This window comes from Mauremys reevesii, linkage group 1, assembly GCF_016161935.1.
Source record: "Mauremys reevesii isolate NIE-2019 linkage group 1, ASM1616193v1, whole genome shotgun sequence".
NCBI lineage: Eukaryota > Metazoa > Chordata > Testudines > Geoemydidae > Mauremys > Mauremys reevesii.
The window spans coordinates 278,489,441-278,512,859 of NC_052623.1; the positions used below are offsets into that span (position 1 = coordinate 278,489,441).

The 23,419-nt window shown below is 42.6% G+C and overlaps 1 protein-coding gene and 1 long non-coding RNA gene across 5 annotated transcripts in view; one reads left to right on the forward strand and one right to left on the reverse strand.

Annotated features, from left to right (window-relative positions):
• The window catches only part of NTN4 (netrin 4), a 182,360-nt gene that overhangs the window by 154,906 nt on the left and 4,035 nt on the right, over positions 1 to 23,419 (forward strand). For 3 of the 4 annotated variants that reach the window (XM_039495456.1, XM_039495439.1, XM_039495448.1), the window contains exons 5-9: positions 1,783 to 1,971; positions 11,070 to 11,283; positions 13,706 to 13,818; positions 16,617 to 16,685; positions 19,480 to 19,650. In XM_039495456.1, coding sequence (XP_039351390.1) covers positions 1,783 to 1,971; positions 11,070 to 11,283; positions 13,706 to 13,818; positions 16,617 to 16,685; positions 19,480 to 19,650 — 756 coding nt within the window. The remainder of the gene's footprint in view (positions 1 to 1,782; positions 1,972 to 11,069; positions 11,284 to 13,705; positions 13,819 to 16,616; positions 16,686 to 19,479; positions 19,651 to 23,419) is intronic. The other variant, XM_039495465.1, reaches the window with a different exon arrangement.
• LOC120374987 lies at positions 1,835 to 23,395 on the reverse strand. The gene is made up of 4 exons (XR_005586379.1): positions 23,064 to 23,395; positions 22,299 to 22,488; positions 21,744 to 21,851; positions 1,835 to 1,963 (listed from the first exon to the last, which is right to left on the reverse strand). It is a non-coding gene; the product is annotated as an uncharacterized LOC120374987 (long non-coding RNA).

Consider the following 23,419-nt stretch of genomic DNA (forward strand, 5'->3'; position numbering starts at 1 on the left):
ACTGCATGGTAGCAGCGGTGGCCGGGAGCCGTGGGCCCTTTTAAATCGCCAGGCCCTGGGGCGACCCCTTTTACACCCCGGGTCCCTATCAGCAGGGCCGCCGATGGGGAGAGGGGAGGGCAGTGACATTAAAGCGCTTTAAAGTTGGCTGCATATGGGCTGGTACCGGCAGCCACTTCTTACCAGTACTACCAGCCCATACCAGCCTACTTTCACCCCTGCATCCAAGACATTATGAAAATATTGAATGGTACTGAACACAAGACTCACATCTGTGGGATCCAACTAGATACACCCTCCCAGTTTGACATCAAAACATTGATAACTACTCTTTGAATACAGTCTTTCAAACAGTTGTGCACTGACCTGATAGTAATTTCATCTAGACCAGGGTGGGCAAACTTTTTGGCCTGAGGGCCACATCTGGGTATGGAAATTGTATGGTGGGCCATGAATGCTCACAAAATTAACAAATCGGAGATATTCAAATAAACTTTATTTCATAAAGATACATTTTAGTGGAAATAACATTAAACCTTACTTACTATTATAAATACCATCATAAAGTATTATAATAATTAAACCAAACTTACCTCCTTTCCATGCCCTCTTTGATTAATTTGAACAATGCAGCTGGCACTCCCTGGCCAACTACTCTTTGTTTTATCCTCAACAATGGAAAATTAACACTACTAAAACAGCAGAGTCACCTAAGCCAACACGTAGCAGGCACGTGGGCTTGCACGTTCCAGGCTCTGATGGCGCGTTTGGGTTGTGCAGCTGCAGTAACATGTGTGCCCTCACATAGGTCCCACCTGAACACGTGGGAGCGTCGGACAGGCAGAGCGGGGAAAGCCCCTGGCCCCACTCCCCAGCGGGAATGCCGGAGCAGGGCAAGCTCCCAACCCCACTCCCCGGCAGGTGCCCCGGAGCAGGGCAAGCTCCCGACCCTGCTCCCGGGGGGCTGAATTAAAAGGTCTGAGGGGTCGGATGCGGCCCGCGGGCCATAGTTTGCCCACCCCGATCTAGACTTCATTTCCCTAGTTTGCTTATGAGAATGTCATGTGGGACTATGTCAAAAGCCTTACTAAAATTGAGATATATCACACCTACTGTTTCCCCCCATCCACTAGGCCAGTAACTCTATCAAAGGAGGGAATTAGGTTGATTTGGCATGTTTTGTGATAATGTGTAAGTTCTTTATACATTTGAATTTATAAAGTTTTTATAAATGAGGCCCATTGTGCAAACATTTGGTTTTGAGTGCTTTATTTTTCATTTGCAAGGACCTTCAGCATACATCAGAATCCATATTATTTTCTTCCATGATCATTCTGCATGTTACTCAAAACCATATCTACTGAGCCCGAACATAATCTGGTTAAATTAGAATATGTGTTAATTCTGTAAATTTAAAGAACTGTACCTAAGAAAATGAAGAAAATAAACAATATTGACAAGATGTTGGAGGACTTACATTACATTAAAACATGAATCCCTAATTCATTAGACTCAAACCACTGTAACTCGCCCATGGCCCCCCAACAGGGCACGGGTCTCATTTACAAGATTCCTTGAACAGTTAGTTACACAGGAAATATACACTGGTATAACTGGGTACTTTTTTAAAAGACATCTGCTGGCCTGTATGTATATTTGATTTTCTTTGCTGTTTCAGCTACTGCTGTATGTTCATTTTTCAGCATTTGCATTAACCTTTTATACACACCATAATCTTTCCTTTTTTAATGAGTCTTTTTGTTCCCTTTGGCTTGATCCCAGCATGTAAATGTAATGGGCATGCTGACATGTGTCATTTTGACATGGATGCATGGCTGGCCTCGGGGAATCGCAGTGGTGGAGTCTGTGATAACTGTCAACACAACACTGAAGGGCAGCATTGCCAGCGTTGCAAGCCAGGCTTCTACCGAGATCTCAGAAGGCCTTTCTCTGTCCCAGATGCCTGCAAATGTAAGTCACTGTCAATTAACTAATAAAATACCTACTGAAACTTGAGGGTTAAATACTAGAAGACAAGATCCTCCCATCTTTCATTCGTGCTGCTTTAACAGGGGGCTGTAAGCTCTCAACAGTACATTTACTTCTTCATCTTTGGGTTTGTTTAAGGCTGTTTACAAAAAACAGTAGAGTTTGCCAGACTTGCCAGACTAAGGGTCAGCACTCTGGCTCTCCGTAATTTAGTATTATTTATACACTGGAGGGGCTGACAGCTGCCTCTTCACTTAAATGAGGGATTCCTGAGCTATTTCTGGAGAACAGATCTCCGTATTGGCACATCTTCTGCATTAGTGTTGGCAGAAGCCCTGAAATGGATGGTGTGGCCAAAAGTGGATGGAATTAGCACAAACTGACAACCCTAATTCATCTGACTCTCAGAAGCAGGTGGATCTGAAGGGAGAAATTTCAGTGTGAGTTAACATTATTCCAGCAAGTTTGACTCTGGTGAGACTTCTGAGTTATATAGTCCATAGGGAGATCCAAATGCAAAAATCGCCCAGGAACATTCTGAGGGATTTGAGACTTGTAGAGAACTTCAGATCCACAAACCACATTGAATGGATTACAATGAGAGAGAAATGTAGTGAGACAAGTAATGCTCTCAGCTACACAACTATAAACCCCACTGATTTCACGAGATTTACACTGAGATAAGAGAGCATAATCTGGTGCCGTCTCTTCATATGTGTCAGACAGAATCTGGCTCCTGTACTGCTAGTGTTGTTTAAGGAAAAATTGTATCCATCTTCTTCAGAAAGAACTACAAGAATCCCTTCTCAGAGGAGAGAAATTGTCAGTATCCTTTGAAACTCTAGAGTTGCATTGTGGTTGAATATGGCATGTGGCTCCCATTGGCTTCACTTGGAGTTGTGTGGCAACTAATCTTGTCATCTCATTGAGTATTTACTTGTTCTACTGTGGCTTTCTGCTGCCCTAGCCAGCTGGCAGAGGAATCTGTTCTCCTCTGGATGTTTGATTTCACTAACTGACTAGATGTGTGTCTATCCCAGATAATACACTGTGTGTAGTTTACCAACCTGATTCCTCTTAGAATACAGTTTATGAAAATGTATGTGACCTTAATCCTTCATTACAGAAATAAATAATATTTTGATGTTATAATATGTAGACAACACATTTCTTAAATAATTTTACTTCAAATATTTTCCTAGTGTCCCTTTGCCTACTTCCATTACCTACTTTGCAGTCTCTAGTCTCCTCATCTGTGATATCAGATATTTTTCTTCAGTAATTATTGCCAGGTCATATACAAGAGTGTTTTTGTTTTGTACTCCCATCCCATTCAGAAAAAAACAGGTTAGAGCCCTGGACTCAGTCCCTCACTTTCTAGGGGTCTTTTCCAACTCCCGTCTTCACTAGGAAAAAAGGTGCATCCTTACCTCCTATTAACTGACACATGGCAACTATCATGAGGTAAAATCCATGAGAGAAAAAAGGCAATTTTCACATGTCAGCAGATCACACTAAACACCATGGGGGAACCTAGGGTTTATGTTGGCCTGATATCATGTGTTAGAGGTACAACTGCCATGTCTTCACTAGGATTTTACCTCATGTTTGTTACTGCACCTTTTTTACTAGTGAAGACAAGGCCATTGAAGCCAATCTAAGTTTTTACATTGACTTCAATGGGAGTTGAACTTGAATGTGGCCTTGGGAGCACCTGATAAGCAGCACATTCCACCTTGGAGATGGAAGAAGTGAGTTGTATCAGTACACTGGTATTGGCCTTTGCTTGACAAATCTAGGAACTGAACTGAAATGTTTTACAAAGAGGGTATCATTCAGTCCTCCCAGGTCTAATAGTTCCAATGCAAACCTTGCCTAGGTTGGGAAGGGCCATTACTGACTGGGGTCTAGCACAGAGAAAACCTGCTTGCAAAACTAAGGATCAGTATAATTATTGGAAAGTTCCACTCCAAAATGGAGATAACGATTCAAATGGAAAAATACCAATGTGTATAGAAAAAATCAAACTAACGATCAACCATCACGTCACAGAATTAATTATCTGAAAGTATCACCACTGACACTAAATCCTAAGAGACTGCTAAGATCCTGGCTAAAAGGCTTAGCAATCTTGGCAGGAGGCAGACTTGTGCAGATGATATGATTAATGGATATTTTTACTGACACAGTGGTGGACATAAACCCTGCTGCACAGTCACGTCAGTTTCCTTCATTCACTTCTAAATCACTGACCCATAACATTCTACTTTTCATTTCATTTATTAAAAGTGCAAAATGTTATATGCCTGACATAAAGGCTTGGATTTTGTCTTCTTAAAAAATGTAACTAGAAAATCCATTTAAGGAACTCTCTATATTTAAGAACTCTGTGATATTTAAATTGCTAAGATAATGTATGTTTAAAATGACCCATAAAACAGCAATTATTACAATAAGACAAAGTCTTAATAATTTACCTTTTGCATCAATAGTGTCTACTTTTGCTACTGTTATTATTTAAGAACATATTAGGGCTTGTCTACATGGGGAGATTCAGGAAAATTAATCCAAATTAACTAAAGGTATGAATTTGAAGTGGATTAGTTAAACCACAGTAAATCCCTGTGTGTCCTGAATGCAGTTTAGTTTACTCACTTTGGATGTGAATTAAGATAAACTGAATTAAGGTCACTTTACTTCTGAATGACTGTGTTCACTCCGGGGTATAATGCAGTTAACTAATCCACTTCAAATTCACACTTTAAAGCTATGTCTACATTACCATTTATGTGAGTATAATTTATGTTGTTCAAAGGTGTGAATAAGCCACCCCCTTCAACGGCATAAATTACACCAACCTAAATGCCAGTGTAGACAGCACTACGTTGGTGGGAGACCTTCATTCCTCCATTCCTGTCCAGACACCCATCCCAGCCTTACAAGCAGCCATCTTCATCTGCGGGGAGCTCACAGTGCAGTATTGAGGAATGGGGGTCACAGAGAGTGTTATGTTTCAGGTGAGACTGGTATTTCCTGTATGGAATATTTCAGAGCCCCAAAAGTTTTCAAGAGTCTTCCTCATACAGGGTTAGTGGTATTTTGGATAGCTCCAGTTGAACAGCAAATGAATGAACACTGTTAGATGAACCTACATAATTCTGATTACAGTCTGTGCATGAAACGTTTCAAAGTCTTACGTTGTACATGGTTTGTAGTAAGAAGGGACATGTCTGATAACCTTTTATTCTTATAGAGAAGACTGTAGAATGCTGTACTTAGCTCAAGTCAGCATTATTGCTCAACCACAGAATAGCAATGAAAATTAAAACGGCACCAAGGTCAAAGTAAATAGAGGAGTTGTTAGGCCATAATCTTTCAAGATACTTTTAGGCTAGTAATATATAATATTTGCTCAGGAGAAGGTGTGTACCAGATAAAACAGGGCATTCTACCATTTAACATAGCAAGCTGGCTGAAGGTAACTCCCTTCCCCTCCCATACCTTCAGTTTTATTTTATATCCCTCATGGATTTTTAAGTCCCAGCTACAGTGTAACCAGGGACAAGAAATCAAGTTTCATAATTGCTGAGTTTCTCTTTGCTTTTACACTACAGGGTTTTTAGGGTAGACATTTGGTGTTTCCAAAGGTCACTGGCAGCTCCAAAAACCAAAACCTTCATTGATAACACAGAGCTAGGGAGGAACTCCTGATCCTCATTGAAGTCAATGGCAAAACTCCCATTGACTTCAACAGGGGCAGGATTTCAGCCTACATGTTTTCCCACACAATCGTATTCCCATCCAGCAATTCCCAAGCAAAGACAGGCAACTGGTTAATATTTGCACTTTGTAGATGCTGACCTCGAAGTATTCTTATGTATGACACTGTGTGTTGCTATCTCAATGCCACTACGTTTGAATACAAGGAAGAGAATGCTCTGTCTCCTGGTGTGTTTAGTCATAGCTAGCCTTGGAGCACAGACTGACAGTCTTGTTGATGGGGGAGGGTTAGATGATCTAACAGCCTTTTTCCCTCTCTTACTTCCATGATTCTATGGTCCTTTGCATTGTGCATGGGAAAGTGTCCCCAATGTGAAAGCCACATTTTACCCATGTGATAGGAATTCCCTTGAACATGTCTCTCTAAGTTTATAAATATATTCTCCAAGAAGCAGCATCCAATCTACCCATGTCCACAGATTTTCACTGCTCCAGTGGCCTCTGCTGCTTTATTGTTTTCCCCAGCTTCTTCAGGGGGCTTCTCCAACAGACCCTGTATTTAGGGATAGGATAGTTGGTTGGAGAAAACAGAGTCCAAAAGCAGCTCTGAGAGGAGTAGATCATCAGGCCGCAGACAGTAATAGCTGTCGCTGCCAAGCTCCAAGTCATCAATGCTTCAGAATTAATTTCCTGCTGTGTCCTGATCCTACACATGTTTGGACATTTACCTTCCACTTTTCATGATGTCCTTGTTTTGTCTGGGTATTTAGCTGTTTGTTTGGCTCTGTGATGTGGAGTGTCTTACATTTATTCTGTATCGTTGTGGGGTGCACTTTATTTCTTATGGCGTTTCACAGTATGTGCCTTTCTTAGGCTCCAGTCACATATACATTACACACAGTTACCATAGTTTCAAAACTATCCACATTAACTCAGCATCAGCCTTTGTGCTCCCCCCAGTATTGAAACCAGCTGGAAGCTGATTAGGCTCTTGGTGCTACATAGAACAGCCTCAAAGCTACTCTAAATTGCACCATCTGCTCCGGTCCAAGAGAACATTCTGGGACTCAGCCTACACTAGAAAAGTTGGCCAGTCTAGCTGTCCTGGGAAACCCTCATAGTGTAAACACACCCTTTTCCGGCAAAGGGCGGCTTTAGCTAGAGTAACTTGAACCAGTTTCCCAAACATAAGCTGTGCCAGTAAAAGCACCGTTTTGCCATATAAATACATGTACATTATGGATTTTGCCAGTATAAAAATACCATAAAAATCACTGCCCCTAACTGACATTGGTATGCCGACAAGCAGTCAGGGGATCATCAGAATGATGGGACAGTAAAGCCACGTCCTCTTTCCCGCAGTCACATCCTGTAGGCTGGGCCCCAGGACAGGAGATGGTGTAGCGAATCCCCAGGCTAAGCCAATGTTATAGCTCATTTCCACTACCAAAGTGGCAGAAGGGGGCCATAGCAGGACCACAGGTCAGATCCAGCAGGTGTGAAACAAATATTACAGACATGCTGAGGAGTCAGAAGTTGGTGTATCTTGGAAGGTAAAGAAGAAAGCAAGTAAGTAGCCATGTCCATTTTATCACACACCTTCCTGTTGCTTTTCCTGATAACTCAACTTCTTCTTCTTGGTCCTGTAACTTACACTCATTTTGTGCAACTACTGGGCCAGATCCTGGGGCCCAGTTTTTGTGCAGCTGGTGCAACTCAGGAGGAAAGATTGTAGGACCCTGAGATGGGTGCCAAGCATGACAGAGAACAGCCTTTCCAGTTGGGAATCACCAAGATGTACTGATACTCCAGCCGTGCCCTTTATGCTGGGGGCACTAGCAAGGGGATGGCTTACGTCACCAGTGAATTCCCTATGCATGGGGAATTCTCAGGGGGGCCTTTCAGATAGGTCTTGTAGCTGTTTTGCACTGGTACAGATCAGTGGACTTTACACTGTTTTCTGCTTATGTCATTTTCTGACCATATTACATCCAATGTGTAGTTTTTGCACAACAGTTTGCTTTCTCCACTAAATTTGACCCTAAGGGTTCTGTGGGAGTTACATCCAGTTACAACAGCTCTAAATTTAGTCCCATAAGTTTGTAACTACACCTCTATCCCGATATAACGCTGTCCTCGGGAGCCAAAAAATCTTACCACGTTATATTGAACTTGCTTTGATCTGCCCAAGTGCACAGCCCCGCCCCCATGGAGCGCTGCTTTACTGCGTTATATCCAAATTCATGTTATATCGGGTCGTGTTATATCAGGGTAGAGGTGTACCTTTTATTCTGTGGTTATAGTAGCGCTGATCTGATCATCCTAGTTAAGATTAGCAAAGAATAGTGTGAATTTGCTGGAATAATCTTGCTGGCCCTTAGCCTCTAGGAAATGAAAATATTTCCTTTGGGGGGCAGGGGAGGTTGAGAGTTTGCAAGGCCTCTTTTATAATTTGCTTGGCAGTTTCCTAACGTCCAAAGGCAACTCTGACATGTCCAAAAGAGACTTTTAAGAGAACCCTCCCTCAGATGGAAAAATGATTCTGTAGTCCAGCTATACTTCTGAGCTGCCGTGTCAAGGATACTTGTGAATGCTGATTTTAGGGGCAAATTGCCAGGAGCTATTTCCAAATCTCAAAATATAAATGCACAAAAATGTAGGTGAACAAATGTGAGGATGAGGGGTCTTTGAAAATTTGACACTTACTGACTGTAATATGGAAGTTAAAAATAAAATCAACTAAATGCACCTCTCTGATTCAGTCCAGTTCCCTCTTATGCTCAGACTGGATCTTTGCTAACAGCTTTCATAGGAGTAATTTTAGCTACTGGCCATGGTATTGCAGAACCCATTAAGCTGTGGGAACTGGGACTCCAAACTGCAGCTCTTAGGAAAAAATGGAGGAAATGTTGGCTAAAATGTAACATACTGGACCAGATTCATCCCCGGCCTAAGGCTGTACAATTCCATTGACTTCAGCAGAGTTGAATCCATGTATGTCACTGGTAAATTTAGCCCACTGAGTGCATGAGACTAGAAGAGTGTAGGGTACTTTATTTCCCCCTCAGGGGGTTGAGAAATTCCATAAATATCCACTGCATCGAGTAAGAAAATAGCATGTTTGGATGCATGTGTCAAGTGTAAAATACCTGACAGCCTTCACCAGAAAGGTATGTGAGCCTCAGTGAGCACTGCTGAAAACTATGCTATTAAAGGTACTGGAGTCTATTGCCTGCAGCTAGTTATGCAGTTTGTGGACAGGATTTTTAATCTTCTTATTTTCTATAATTATATTTATTTGGGGGAAAAGGGGCGGAGGGGGTATTTTATTTGTTTTGGCGTTGTTGGGTTTTTGGGAGAGTTTTTTGCAAAGATTCTGGAACCACAGTCAGTACTATAAATTGACTGCCAATATTAAAGGCTGACTTAATATGTTAAAACTGCAGTTCGGGTACGTCAAACCCTGGAATTTCTGGAAACCACAAAAACGTCATCAGGTCAGAATCAAAGATACGTACATAACAATAAGTGTTCTAAGACAAAGCAAGGCTGAGCTCTATGTAGTGCCTTTCTTTGTATTGCCTCCACAGCAGGAAAGAGAAAACCCTTGGCTGCTTGAAAATGTTCTGCCCAAACTATTATTGACAGAAATTTGCGATTTTGGCTAAATGAAAATCTTCACTTTCTGTGAAAAATTTTGATTTTTTTGGTCAAAAAAAGAATGCCTGAAAACTGAAATATTTAGCTTTGGAAATGATACTGTGGTGCCTAACGGAGTTGCCATTCGGTTGACTCATATCCCCATTCTCCTGTATGGGCTGGGCTCCCTGGCTGGACTACATCTCCCATGATGCACCGCACCTAGGGACTCCCATGATGTACAGCCTTGCCTCTCTCAGAAGACTGTAATGCATCATGGGCGATGTGCTTTGACCAGGTAGCCCCAGCCTATATTGGAGAATGAGAGCATGAGGCATCCCAATGACAGCTCCCTTGAGGCACTCAAGCCAGGTGTTTCCAGATCAAATTATTTTGGTTTTCACTCTAAATTTTTTGGTATTTGAATGTGCACCAAAAAAACCAACCCTATTTAAAACTTTTTCAACCCTCTGTATGTCGGATGGCATAGACAGCAAAATGAGGCCTAGATTACAGATGGAAAAACATGTTAAAGGGGAGAAAAATTCCAAACCCTTCCCAGGTAGAGTTTCCTCCAATTTTTTTCATTTTGGAATGTGGGATTTGTCTCTCTCTCCCCTTGTCCCAACTGCCCCCTCTCTTTCCCCAAGAAGAAAAACAACGTCACCTTGCTCTCTAATAATGCCTGTGGCTGCCATATTGATCTACTCTGATGGTTTTCAGAAAGAGCCACATCTAGCTCTTTCCACGCAAATGGAGAGCTGCTACAATGTGTTAAGCAGGGAAGAGGAAAATGGAAGAAGAGTGAAGAGGACCCCTTCTGTGTTCAATAATAATGAGTCTTTTCAGTTTTCGGGCCCCAAACCTTACACAAACTCAGAAAAATCCATGTTTAAGGGTCTGTACAAGAGCCGGATGGCATTTGTATACAACCCGACCCTTCATTATCAGTGCCCTCATTTTTTATTCAGCATTTCAAAATAGTTTTAAATGCCAGAAAAGAACTAAAATTTACCCATCACTCGTTTAAATTAAAATGACTTTTTCAAACCTTCTTGGAGCAAGAGAATCATGAATTGTTACTTCAGAAAGCAGTTGTGTTAGTATTCTTTTTTGTAGAATATACAATAATGATCCAAGTCCTGATTCAACAAAGTACTTTGGTGCAAACTTTAAAGTTAGGCATGTGCTTAAGTGCCTGGCTGAACTGGAGCTCTGGAGTTATAAGCTGACTGACGTAGTACTTTTCACTTTTGGCAAAACATGACACGAAACAAAGCTAGCTTAACTAATTATAATACAACAAAAGTTAGTCTTGTCATTTTTAGAGGGAATTCCTCAGGTCAAGTTCATACAAGTAAGGAGAATAAAGTCCAGAAACAACATCATTATTATTAGAACCGCTAGAGGTTTGGCATGTTTCTCACACTATGTCAAGCAAAAGTTTTACTTTATTGTCGGGTCACATTTCATGTAATGACTGGAAATTGTGCTGTGCCAGTCCAGCAACTCTGGGTAAACTTTCAGTAATGTAACAAACATATTTCCTCTGGTAACTATGTCAACCTACTACTGCTCACTCCCCAGTAGTGTAAAATAATAAGCACATCCAGTTCAGCCATGCGTTGGGTGAACCAATCTGTTTGCTCTGCATTCATATCTAGTATTGCTAGTTTTCCATCAGCAATATACTTACATGATGTACCTGCTTTGTATTGCAGTATGTTCCTGCCACCCAGTTGGATCAGCCATGCTTCCTTTCAGCACTAATACCTTCTGTGACCCCAGCAACGGTGACTGTCCCTGCAAACCTGGAGTGGCAGGTCCTCAGTGTGACCAGTGTATGGTGGGATACTGGGGCTTCGGAGAGTATGGCTGCAGACCGTGTGACTGTGCCGGAAGCTGTGACCCACTCACTGGTGACTGCATCAGCAGGTGAGTGGACAAACATGCTATTTCTCTAGACTCACAAATGCAATTAGATCATGGACCTTCATATCCCAGATATGTTCAATAAGTGTTGATTATTTTAGATAGACCTTATTGTTTGGATTGGTACTAATGAAAACCTGATGATACACACAGTTTATAAATGGATACTGGGCCAGATTGCCTTCCTCCTATGGAGAAACCTATTGGAGAGAGTCAGAGAAGACTAAAAGCTCCATGTGATTACCTGGAACAGTTTCCTGCCAAAGATTTCATGGCTTTTGATGGGAGGGCTTTTGCTGTCTGCAGGGTTAGCAGGGGACAGTACCTTCCAAGCCTTCAGATCTAGAGGATCCACAGGGAAGGAGCCATCTAGATACATGGAAGCAGGAGCTATCTGTATGGATGGCTGCCCCGCTGTGTTTCTCTACTGGCCCAACTATCTGCTTGTGACAGCAGGGCAGTAGCTGGAGCTGTGCTGCCATTGTCTGAGTTGCCCTGCAACTGATCTGTAGCAGTCCCAGAGGGGAGCCAGAGAGAGTTAGTAGAGCAGGTCTGAACATTGGTGGTGCTGTAAAACTCAGCCAATCCTCAACTCACTGGTGTCCCTCCAGTGTCCCCTCTTCCTGTGCCCATGTGGAGCACAGAGCCCATGGCTGGCCATCAAAGTGAGTGTCCATGGAGCCCAGGAGGAAATCCGTCCACCCTGATGTGCATATGCACAGGGGATGTACTGGCCCTACCATATTTATCTTTATTATATTGTAGGGCCTCAGAGTTCAGCCAGTCACACTTTGATATGATACGGAAGCAGGATCGTGAGTTAGTAACACGTTTAAGTTATTAATAATAATATGCCAGGAGAATGGCCCATTTTATTATAGTATCATGGGTCATGACTAAGGCTAAGATTTTTTCACAGATATTTTTAGTAAAAGTCAGGGACGGGTCACAGGCAAAAAAGAAAAATTCATGGAAGCTGTGACCTGTCCCTGACTTTTACTAAAAATATCCATGACAAAATGGGGATCTCTGGATCCCCATACCTCCCTGAAGGGGAGGCATCTGCACAGAGGCTAGGAGCCGCCTGCAGCAGCTGGGGACTGTGGGGTACCCCCACCACCCGCAGCTCCAGGGGCTGCAGCGGCCGGGAGCTTGGGGGTTCCCTCACAATTCACGCTGCTGGGAGCTCGGAGGTTCCCCAGCCACCGCTGCTGGAGAATTCCCCAGCCGCCCCTGCCACCCGGAAGCTCATGGGTTCCCCTGCCATCCCCAGGGGTTCCTTGGCCCACAACTGCTGGGAGCTTGGGGTTTCCCCACCACCCACAGCAGCCGGGGGCTGCAGGGTCCCCCCACCGCCTGCGGTGGCCTGGAGCTGCAGGGTACCCTGACACCCGCTGCCAGTGGCCGGCGGGTAACCCTGCGGCTCCCCAGCACTGAAGTCACAGAGGTTGCTGGAAGTCACAGATTCTGTGACTTCCACGACCTCCGTGACTAAATCGTAGCCTTAGTCATGACATATAGCCTCCCCGTCCTGACATCTGGGTATTTGTGCTGGTATTTTCAAGTTCTTACAATTTTGGGGGAAGTGGGGGTTTCCATACATTTGAAGAAAGATTGAAGGGCTCAGTCCTGTTACCATTGAAGTTAATCACAAATGTCTCATTGACTTAAATGGACCAACGTCAAGCCCTAACTTATTGGATGCTAGAGAAGAACATATTTTAAATCTAACCATCTCAGGAGGCCTAGGTTACCAATTACCATCTCTAGGCCAGGCTGGCTGGTGTCTTCCTGGTGGGTCTTGCCCACATGCTCAGGGTCTAAATAATCACCATATTTGGGGTCGAGAAGGAATTTTCCCATGGGTCAGATTGGCAGAGACTCTGGGTTTTTTTACCTTCCTGTGCACAGGTCACTTGCATCTTTAAAGTAGTGTAAACGGTGGAGTCTCTGTAACTTGAAGTCTTTAAATCATGATTTGAGGACTTCAGTAACTCAGCCAAATTTTATAGGATACAAGAGTGGGTGGCTGAAGTTCTGTGGCCTGCAATGTGCAGGAGGTCAGACTGGATGATCATGAGGGTTCCTTCTTACCTTAAAGTCTGTGAGTCTCTGAGCTGCACAAACAGATCCTATGGACATTGTATATTCTTTGAGATTATATATCACATACAAATTCCCCAAATATATTTTATACCAAACATGGATCCATAACACAAATCTGGGAGTTTACAATGATCAAGCTGTTCACTGTCTAAAACTATTCAGTTTTATGTGTTTTACAATACCAATAAATCTGGAGAAACTTCATGGTAAATTTCTGAAAAATGGACTATTGATTGTAAGTGTGATAATTTTCTTGAATTTGTGGTATTTTCTACTGATTCCATAAGAAACACCTCACAGTTTTCCTTTATTACAACAGTGGGGACATAGTCTGGCATCACGAAATTCCTGATTTCCGCTCTGTGTTTAACAAGAGTGAGCCAGCTTGGGGATGGGAGGATGAACAAGGATTCTCTGCTCTCCGGCATTCAGGTGAGATAGCTGATTCAAACATATTTCTCATCTCCCCTTCTGTTACTAAGAGATTGTTCCTAATGAACAAGAAAAGGGTCTTTTAAAGTGATTTGTGAAAATGCAACAGAGCGTTGCTTTGGATTAATGCCTTAGCAATGGTGGTAGCGAGGAATGTAATGTCCAACATTCAGTACTTTCAACTACCAAAAAAAAAAAAGCCTAAGCAACATTGAAAGACTGACTTTGACCCACATACACAAGGATATCTAAAGTCTAGGCAGACAGTCCCATCTTAAAATCTGATCCCAGTGTGTAGAGGTTGATAGCTTGAGTATCTGCCTGGGTTTTCATCCTGAGCTCTGTATTCTTGAGCTTTTGCGCATTTACATCAGAATACTTTTAAATGCTCTTTTCTTTTACTTTGTTTTTAATAAGCTCCTTTATGTGATATTTGCCCAGAGCTGTTATATTCTGTTGGGTAAATTGATGATAATGTTATTTAAAGAGTGTGGTGTTGCCCAGATGAATTAGATATGTAATTAGGGAGTTTCTAAAACAAGCGTGACGACACCATAATTTTCTCAGACTATCATATCAAGTTTGGAAGCTGTTGTGGTTGATGACATGGTTACAGACTACCTCATAGTCCAGCTATGATTTCAGCTGGAGAAGTTATTTTCCACTTGTCCTCCTAAAAAGTATTGTGTGACTTTGCTGGACCATATGATTATTAGTAGGCAGTGTGGCCTGATTGCATCTCCTCTGTTGGTGAGCGTTTACTCACGGCTAGTCTTAATTACTTCAGTGCAACTACTCGTGTGAGTGAGCATTCACCAGCACAAGGTTTCCACAACTAGGGCCTTTGTGTTTTGCAGATTGACAGTACACCTGCTTCCTAAAGTCATTCCATCTGATCAAGTCAGTGCAAGTGCCACTTTCTGCAGGCGCACTAAATTGCATGATAAAAATTCTGACTACACATTAAGTGGGGAGAAAAAACCCTAGTGTCCTTCCATGAGACTTTTAAATATTTTTTTTATTTCAAGAGCACAATAGCAATTAATCGGCAAAATACAGAATAACCATCTGCAACATTTCCTTTTAAGCAAATTTTGACTGGTACAAATGCAAAGATAGAATCAGAAAAGACTCATTTCTTATTTTAGTCCTGTAATTCAAAATAGAAAGGGGTTTTTTGTTCCCCTCTCCCATCAGATTTTGTGCAAAAACTACTTCCTCTTGGGCTAAGATCTTGTGAACCTGGAGCCCAATTTTCTAGCTGACCTCCTGAAATCCAATTTTCAGCTGACCTCTTGAAGATAGAGGATTGGGCCTTGACCAAGCAAAATAATTAAGCACTGTGCTTGACTTTGGGCATGTGATCTAAGCGTAGTTGGAACTACACACAGGCATAAAATTAAGCTCCTGCTTAAGTGCATTGCTGGCTCAGGGGCTTAAAATGAAAACCCTGGCAAACAAATGGCTGCACTATAAGACTGTAGTGCAGAGGGGCATACTACAGAACATCGCGAGCTATATTGGGAAGTCCTTAGTCTCAGGCCTCTTTGCACCACTCCTACGGCATGACTGGGGTGGACAGCTGGTGGATCTCCCCAACTGAGCATTCCTTTGGCATAGGGGAATCCTTGTGTGGCACAGAGTCAGGGCCAGTGGGAGGTTGGAGAGTTTATATTATTAAAAGCTAAAAGTTGGAAGATTCCAATTTTAAAATAAATAAACTTGACATCTAATTAAAGGCAGCTTGTATGTTCTGAAAGACGAGCTTGTGCTTCAGTTACATGAGTGTTTTTCAAAACTGGAGAGATGGGCATGCACTAGGGCAGGGATCAGCAACCTTTGGCACACGGCCCGTCAGGGAAATCCACTGGTGGGCCAGGACAGTTTGTTTACCTGCAGTATCCACGGGTTCGGCCGATCGTGGCTCCCACTGGCCGCGATTTGCCGTTCCAGGTCAGTGGGGGCTGTGGGAAGCAGCATGAGCCAAGGGATGTGCTGGCCGCCACTTCCCACAGCCCCTGTTGGCCTGGAACGGCGAATCACAGCCAGTGGGAGCTGCGATCGGCCGAACCTGCGGACGCTGCAGGTAACAAGCCGTCCCGGCCTGCCAGTGGATTTCCCTGATATGCCGCGTGCCAAAGGTTGCGATCCCTGCACTAGGGAAACAGATGCTCAGTTATGTCTCACCTGGTGTCCTGTGGTGTTTTCAACCCTCGTTATGGGCAGAGTTGTGCTAATGAAAATACAAGTAACCATTTGCCCATACAGTCTGCCTGGGTCTGGCTCTTGGTTACCAATGCTTGCAGCCCCTGCGTTCTCGTTCCCTGTGCAAGGCTACAAATGGTGGTGGGGAGTTGTTCTTTTAAGATGTGCCTCATGTCTGCTGGGAAGTGATGGAGCCCTCAAAATCCTCTCACACAAATCACTGAATAGGCAGTCATTGGGTAATGACTTTGCTGGCCTGATTCTCCTCTCACTTATTCAACTGTGAAGCAAAGTTATTCAAGGGAGGTCAGTGGAGTTACACCATGTAAGGCTAGTGTGAGAGAAGGACAAGGAATGAAATCCAGGCCACAGCAAAGTTAATAGCAGAACTCTCCCTAACTTCAGTGGGGCAAGGATTTCACCCCAGACCCTGTCTCTACCCACTCGGGCTGATCTAAACAAGCAGTACTGGAGTGAAAGGCTCTATATCCCATTAGTTACCCCCTGATCCAGTCCATCCCCACCCTTTGTTGCACGTTTCAATCTTTTGAGTACCATCCATGAGACACTTTTGGTTTGGTTTGTTTCCACAGGTAAATGTGAATGCAAAGAACAAGTTTTAGGGAATCCCAAGGTCTTCTGTGGAATGAAATACACATATGGTGAGTTACAAGATGGACACATTCTTGTTGGGTTGGGTTATTGTTAGCACATAAAGGGCAGTTTGAGGAGTCTGTGTAAGAGTGTAAGAACAGCAGAGCTGGTGCTTACCCCATAAAAATGGATTAAAACAGCAAAAGCTGAAGAAAGGAGGTAATAAAGTTTACATCTCTTATTGCAACTTACAGGAAAAGCCAAGTATCAGAGGTGGATTCCCATGAACACTCACTAGGCACATCACTTGGCAGACACCCAGTTTGCCTGTGTTCTGATTATACCCAAGATAATTTTCAAGGAGCAATTATAAAGAAAATTACTTATTTATTTACAAATTTGGAACTCTACCCTGCATTTCTTTCATCCCCAAGACACCCTTGATTTTCAGTGGGAGGACTGGGTGCACAAGAAATGCAGGACAGGATCTTTATTTGATGCAAGTTGTCACAGTATTTAGGCAATGTGCAAAATATATAATTATGAACACACACACACACACACACACACACCCCTATATACACACTACGCGTAATGGCCAAGCATAATCAAGTGTCCTGCTCTATTCTCCACCCACTAACCACTAGAAAATCCCCTTGGCTGGAGGACCAATACTAAAAGGAAGACCTTGTCCAAGAGGTCCACCCTGCACCATTGCCTAGAGGCCACCAGCACTGAGCTCTGATAACTCACAAGAGCGAGTGATTTCCCTGGGCACAGACCATTCACTGAGAAGACTGTTCTGCCAGCCCTAAAGAGTTCACTCCTAAGGACTGGCACCCTGTCAACAAGAGCTCACCAGCTGGAATGGGGTGATGTTAGAGCCTTTGCATATTGAGACTTAAAGGAGTAGGGGGAAAACTTTGCCTATGGTGAGCCGTGCAGCTGTATGCCAGTGAACTGTCTCCTTTATACTGTGCAGGGGAAGGAATTCTTTGTATAACACCCTCTTCGTTTCGTGAGCTTTCAAACTTTTTTGCACCTGCTCTGTCTCGTGCTAGAGTTTAAAATGCATTGAGAGATAATCCATGCCATTACAGACTGCGCAGTGACCCACAAAGAGAAGTTCAAGGGGCCGCATGTCATTGAAATATGGCCCTGGCTTAGCGGTATTAGAAAAAAATCCGTCTCTGCTTTGCTTTGCTTCCTGACTGCGATAGTGACAGTGTTTAATCTAGCAAAAGATAAGAAATAAAAGCAAAAAAACAACTTCATAAATCTTATCTGAAGTGCACTCAGGCCTCCCACCCTTTCATTACTCAGTGTTGCAGGGTGTCAGCTAAATTACAGAGACCACAGCTGAATTGTAGGGTTCATCATGTGCGTGAAGTGAGGGGCTGCAGTGTAGAAGAGGAGTCTTCTTATACTTTTTAATATGGACTCTAAATAAAGCAACATCAGAAGAAGCTGTTAAATACCATCACGGCTCTCCTAGAGGTCATTTCTGCAGCAGCCTGCGTAGCATGGCAGCAGGACTATATGTTCACACTGCAGCTGTAGGGGTAATTTTCAGCCTGGGTAGATGTAGATGAGCTGGCTTTGATCAATCTAGTTAATTGAAAATAGCAATGTAGGTGTAGCCACGGCCGCATGGGCACAGGATGGGTGAGCTGCCCAAGTGCCATCCCGACTGAGACCCTAAGTATGTACTCAGGCGGCCAGCCCAACCCACCACCTGCACTACCATGGCTACACTGCTATTTTTAGTGCACTAGCTCAATCAGAGGTAGTGCGGGTATGTCTACCCATGCTGGGAATCACGCCTCCAGAGCCAGCAGAGATATACTCAGCAGGTTTGTTCACAACACCAAGTGCAGAAAGTGAAACCGGTCCACAGGTACGGAAACACTGCTCTGCATCATACAGCTGGCACACACCCATCCCAATGAACGCTGAGAAAATATCTGCTGTGAGAAGAATGTGGGGGTGACTCTGGGCATCAGCGAGCCCAAACACCGATGGGCAGTGGCCCTCATGTTTTAGTTTAGTTACTCGGGCATGTGCAGGAGTATCGGCAGCTAGAGATGAGCGGGATTGGGGCGGGGAGGGGTGGATGATGCTCTTCAGGTGCCTGTCATTCTATTTCGTGTGCCTTGACCAAGGTTTGCAATAGCAGGAGCCTAAAGTTTGGTTCCTAAAAGTATATTGAAGCTGAAAAAGCAGCAGTTCCCACTGACCTCCATGGAAGCAGGGCGGGTGCTTAGCATTTTGAAAGTCAGGCCACTCAGCATCTCCTTACCCCGTGGTCTTTAGGATGGGTGAGCATCTGGCACAGTAACTGTTCAAATAAAACTAACCCAGCATTCTCTCCAGCTACTGGGAAGTATTGATTTCTGCATGTCACTAGTCTGACAGCAAGACTCGCAGGATATGTCTATGCTACAGTCGCAGGGTGTGATTGCCGCTCAAGTGCACATACCCGAGCTAGCTTTAATCTAGCAAGCTCAAGTCCCGGAGCAGGGAAATTAAGGCAACACTCGCTTTGATGAGAGCTAGCCGTGCGAGAACTGCAGAGGGATCTGGGTGGGCTTGTACAGCCCCAGCTGACACCCATGCTGCTGCAGCTTCACTGCTCCAGCTGGTATCCAGGCTAGCTAGATTAAAGCTAGTTTAGGTCTGAGCTGCAATCACACTCAATGACTGCAGTGTAGACGTACCCATACTGGCTCAGCCTAAAAATGGAAACTCAGGCTAATTCTGCAATGTATATTCACCTTAACTGTGTTACTCAACACTGCATTAGAAAGAAGGGTGGGTGTGCCCATTTATTCTATTGCTGCTTTTGAAATTGTGCCTTCCCAGTGGTGAAAGCAAAGATTTTATCAGCTCACGACAAAGGCTCCCATGCAGAAGTAAACGTGAAGATCAAGAAAGTGTTGAAATCAACGAAGTTTAAGATTCTGCGAGGAAAGCGAACTCTCTACCCGGAATCCTGGACTAACAGAGGCTGCACTTGTCCAATTCTTAATCCTGGTAGGTATTTGGCTTGGACTCTGTGAAAAGTACGCCCCCATCAAGTATATACTGATTTCTTCCTCATTCCTCCACCCCATCTGCCAGCGCATTTAATTTATAGTCCTGCAATAAGAGACTGGATTTTACTCCATCATTTAAACTCCAAGAGGAGTCTCAGTGGAATACTTTTATTTGGTATAGAAAATCCTTATTCACGTCACGTGTTGTGAATAGTGAAACTGCCATTTGTAAAGCAGAATTACAGTAGTACAGCTTTACATAGCTAATCCACCAGTCACTCACTGCTCTCACTGCTAAAAGCAGCTGCATGTAGAGCCAGGCTTCTACAAAATAGAGTTCTTTTCAAATCTAATTTAGCTTTAGATCCATAATAACATGTTCAAGTTTTCAGTTCTAGATCTGGTCAAACTACTGTTCTGCTGTTATAACCTTCTCTCAAAGGAGCACACACTTAGAATGCCGTCTTCAAAAGTAGTGTTGAATTCATAGAATCATAGACTATCAGGGTTGGAAGGGACCTCAGGAGGTCATCTAGTCCAACCCCCTGCTCAAAGCAGGACCAATTAATTTAGATTAAAATGACACAGAAGAAGCTCTTTCTTTGGGTGTGGGTGGGAAGCTTTAGATTCATCATCTTTGCTCATCTTCTTTCAGTGAACAAGTGTTTAGGTTTCAAATGAAGTGTAATCAATGCTGATAAAACAATGCATGCTGCCTCTGTGATCATTGCAGGAACCAAGAAATTCAGAGGCAGAATTTTTCAGTAGAGAGAAACTAAAATACACCTAAACAATCTTTTTTACTATTCAAGACAAGCGATCAGATAATAATTAATTTAAGGGGAAAATTTTCTTTTTAGAGTGGGAGCCGTGTTAGTCTGTATCAGCAAAAACAACGAGGAGTCCTTATGGCACCTTAGAGACTAACAAATTTATTTGGGCATAAGCTTTCATGGGCTAGAGCCCACTTCGTCAGATGCATGAAGTGAAAAATACAGGAGCAGGTATAAATACATGAAAGGATGGGGGTTGCTTTACCAAGTGTTAGGTCAGTCTAACGAGATAAATCAATTAACAGCAGGATACCAAGGGAGGAAAAATAACTTTTGAAGTGGTAAGAGAGTGGCCCATTATAGACAGCTGACAAGAAGGTGTGAGTAACAGTAGGGAGAAATTAGTAACGGGGAAATTAAGTTTAGGTTTTGTAATGACCCAACCACTCCCAGTCTTTATTCAGGCCTAATCTGATGGTATCCAGTTTGCAAATTAATTCCAGTTCTGCAGCTTCACATTGGAGTCTGTTTTTGAAGTTTTTTTCTTGAAGAATTGCAACTTTTAGGTCTGTTATTGAGTGACCAGAGAGACTGAAGTGTTCTCCTACTGGTTTTTGAATGTTATGATTCCTGGTGTGAGATTTGTGTTCATTTATTCTTTTGCGTAGAGACTATCCAGTCCCTACTATTACTCACACCTTCTTGTCAACTGTCTGTAATGGGACATTGTGGAGATTTGTGCAATATTTTGTCGTCGTTAGAAATATTGCTCAGTGTTTGGCTTCGAATCTAACATACAGAAGGTAAGACAGATGTACTTAGGAATTCTTTCTAATATACTTCCCATGGTACAGGGGTTAGGGTGAATCAGCATCCCTATGCTTAAGTTTATTATTTAAGCACATAAGACCTTGGATCATCGAAAAAATCCATAAACATTTTAATGTGATAGATACAGGTTCTTAATGTTTCCATATGCAAAGCAAAGGCAAACAGGAAAGGCCAGATTCTGATCTCAGCTGTACTGACATAAAGCTGAAGAAACCATTAAGGTTGAAGCATAAAGGATATTATAGTTCAGATACTCAGCTGGTGTGTAACAGTGAAAATGTATTGACTTCAGTGAAACTTCACTAATTCACACCAGCAGAAGCTCTAGCTCCGTATTTCACCAAGTTAAAGGCCAACCACAGAGTGAATTAATATAAGTCAGACAGCTAAGAAGAGTCGGAGATGCGGTCTTTGGGGCAAATATTCAAAAACATACATTCGGTGCACATCAATTGTAAATTTATGTAAATGTACAAATTGCTCTTACCTATGTTAGTTTTCAGTAGTGAAGCTTAGTAGCAGTTAAATTTCTGCATGCTGAAAGAAGAGAAATTTCTGCATGCTGAGAAACATCTGCTCATGCTGGGGATATGGTCTGTCAGGGAGAACCGTTAGAAATATACCTCTGTCACCTCTGATAGCACATTCACTTCAGCTATGCTTGTGCCCCTTTTGTGTTCAACTTTATGGGAGCATTTGAGAATTTTCCTATCAGAAATGTTTGTGAAAAGCAAAATGGAAACTGCGCTTTAATTTTGCACACACACGTATTTGTATATACTTCCAATCAGGGAACAGAGCCAATTCTATGATTTAGGTGTGCAATCACAAGCAACATAGCTCAGATTTTCAGTTTTGTGGCCCTGATCCACCACTGTCCTACTCCAGTTTTATGCAAGTGTAAATCTGGAGTAAAACAATGACAGACCATCCAGTATTGGGTGAATTGTTTGCAATCCATCCATACCATAAAAATACTTTTTAAAATTAATTGAATGAGTTCAAGTAATAAATAAATTTAAGGAAATAATGATATACTCACAAATATTCCCTGAGCAGGAAAAGGGTCTAAGGCCCTGATTCTTCAATGAGATAGCATGAGAAGACCCTGTACCAACACAGAGCTCTGCTGCAGGCACCAGGATCTTCTTCCATGGAGCTCATCACTGGATCAAGTGATAGCTTTTATTTGTAGTCTTGTGATAGCTGATGTTGCCCCAGCTCCTGGAGTCCTGTGATTGCAAAAGAATCTCAGCTTTCATTTAAAAAATAGTAAGTTTCTAGCCCTCATGGTCATAAAGAAAAGCTTGAAAATATGAACCAAGTGCACTGTTCACACCCAAAAACTAGAAGGCAAGTAAAAAAGAACCCAATTTAATTAATTAATTTTTGGCCAGTTGGCAGTAATGTATTTGTAAGTTAAATGACCCATTTACTCTTCTCTTAGCATGGGAACTATAACCTTCAGATCAATAAAAAACATGAACAGTGGGACAAAAAGTCAAAGCAGACATGAAATTATTTCCTCACACATAACTTCTCAGATAACAACATCTCCTAAAACATGAAAGAGATCAAAGAGCAAAATAGTGTAAGAATATCATGTTTTCATTCTGTCCCAGCAATACAGAGCAACAGCTTGGATCTTAGAGTTTTCAGCCAGAAAATCTAAAAACACTCATCAAATCGCACCACCCTGTTGCTCAGATGATAAGCTCGCTGAGTTCCTACAAGGAATATTGCCAACACACACACAAATGTGAACTAAGAAGACAGTAAACACAAAAGTTTTAAGTGTCTCAGTCACCTTCAAGGAAACAGACTCCACTTCCTAATCGCAGCTCTGCCAAACATAGGAAAAGAACAGAGAGTTCCTCACAACTGAAAGCAAGGAATTTGAGATGAAATTCACAGCCTCAAAGAACAGAATGAGACATCTAAGGAAGCTTTTTCGTTTTATTTTTGCACTTCCATAAAGACAGCTCAGCAGCTTTTTTAAAAAAGCAAGTCTACAACATCAACTGCTAATTAAAAAAAACTTGCTCCCATACTCAGAGCTTCATTCATGCCAAGCTGCCTCCTGTAGGGAGATTTTATGATCCTTTGAAAACTGATGTTTCGAACAGAAATGTTGATAGAGCCATAGTGAGTGCTCTGCAAATA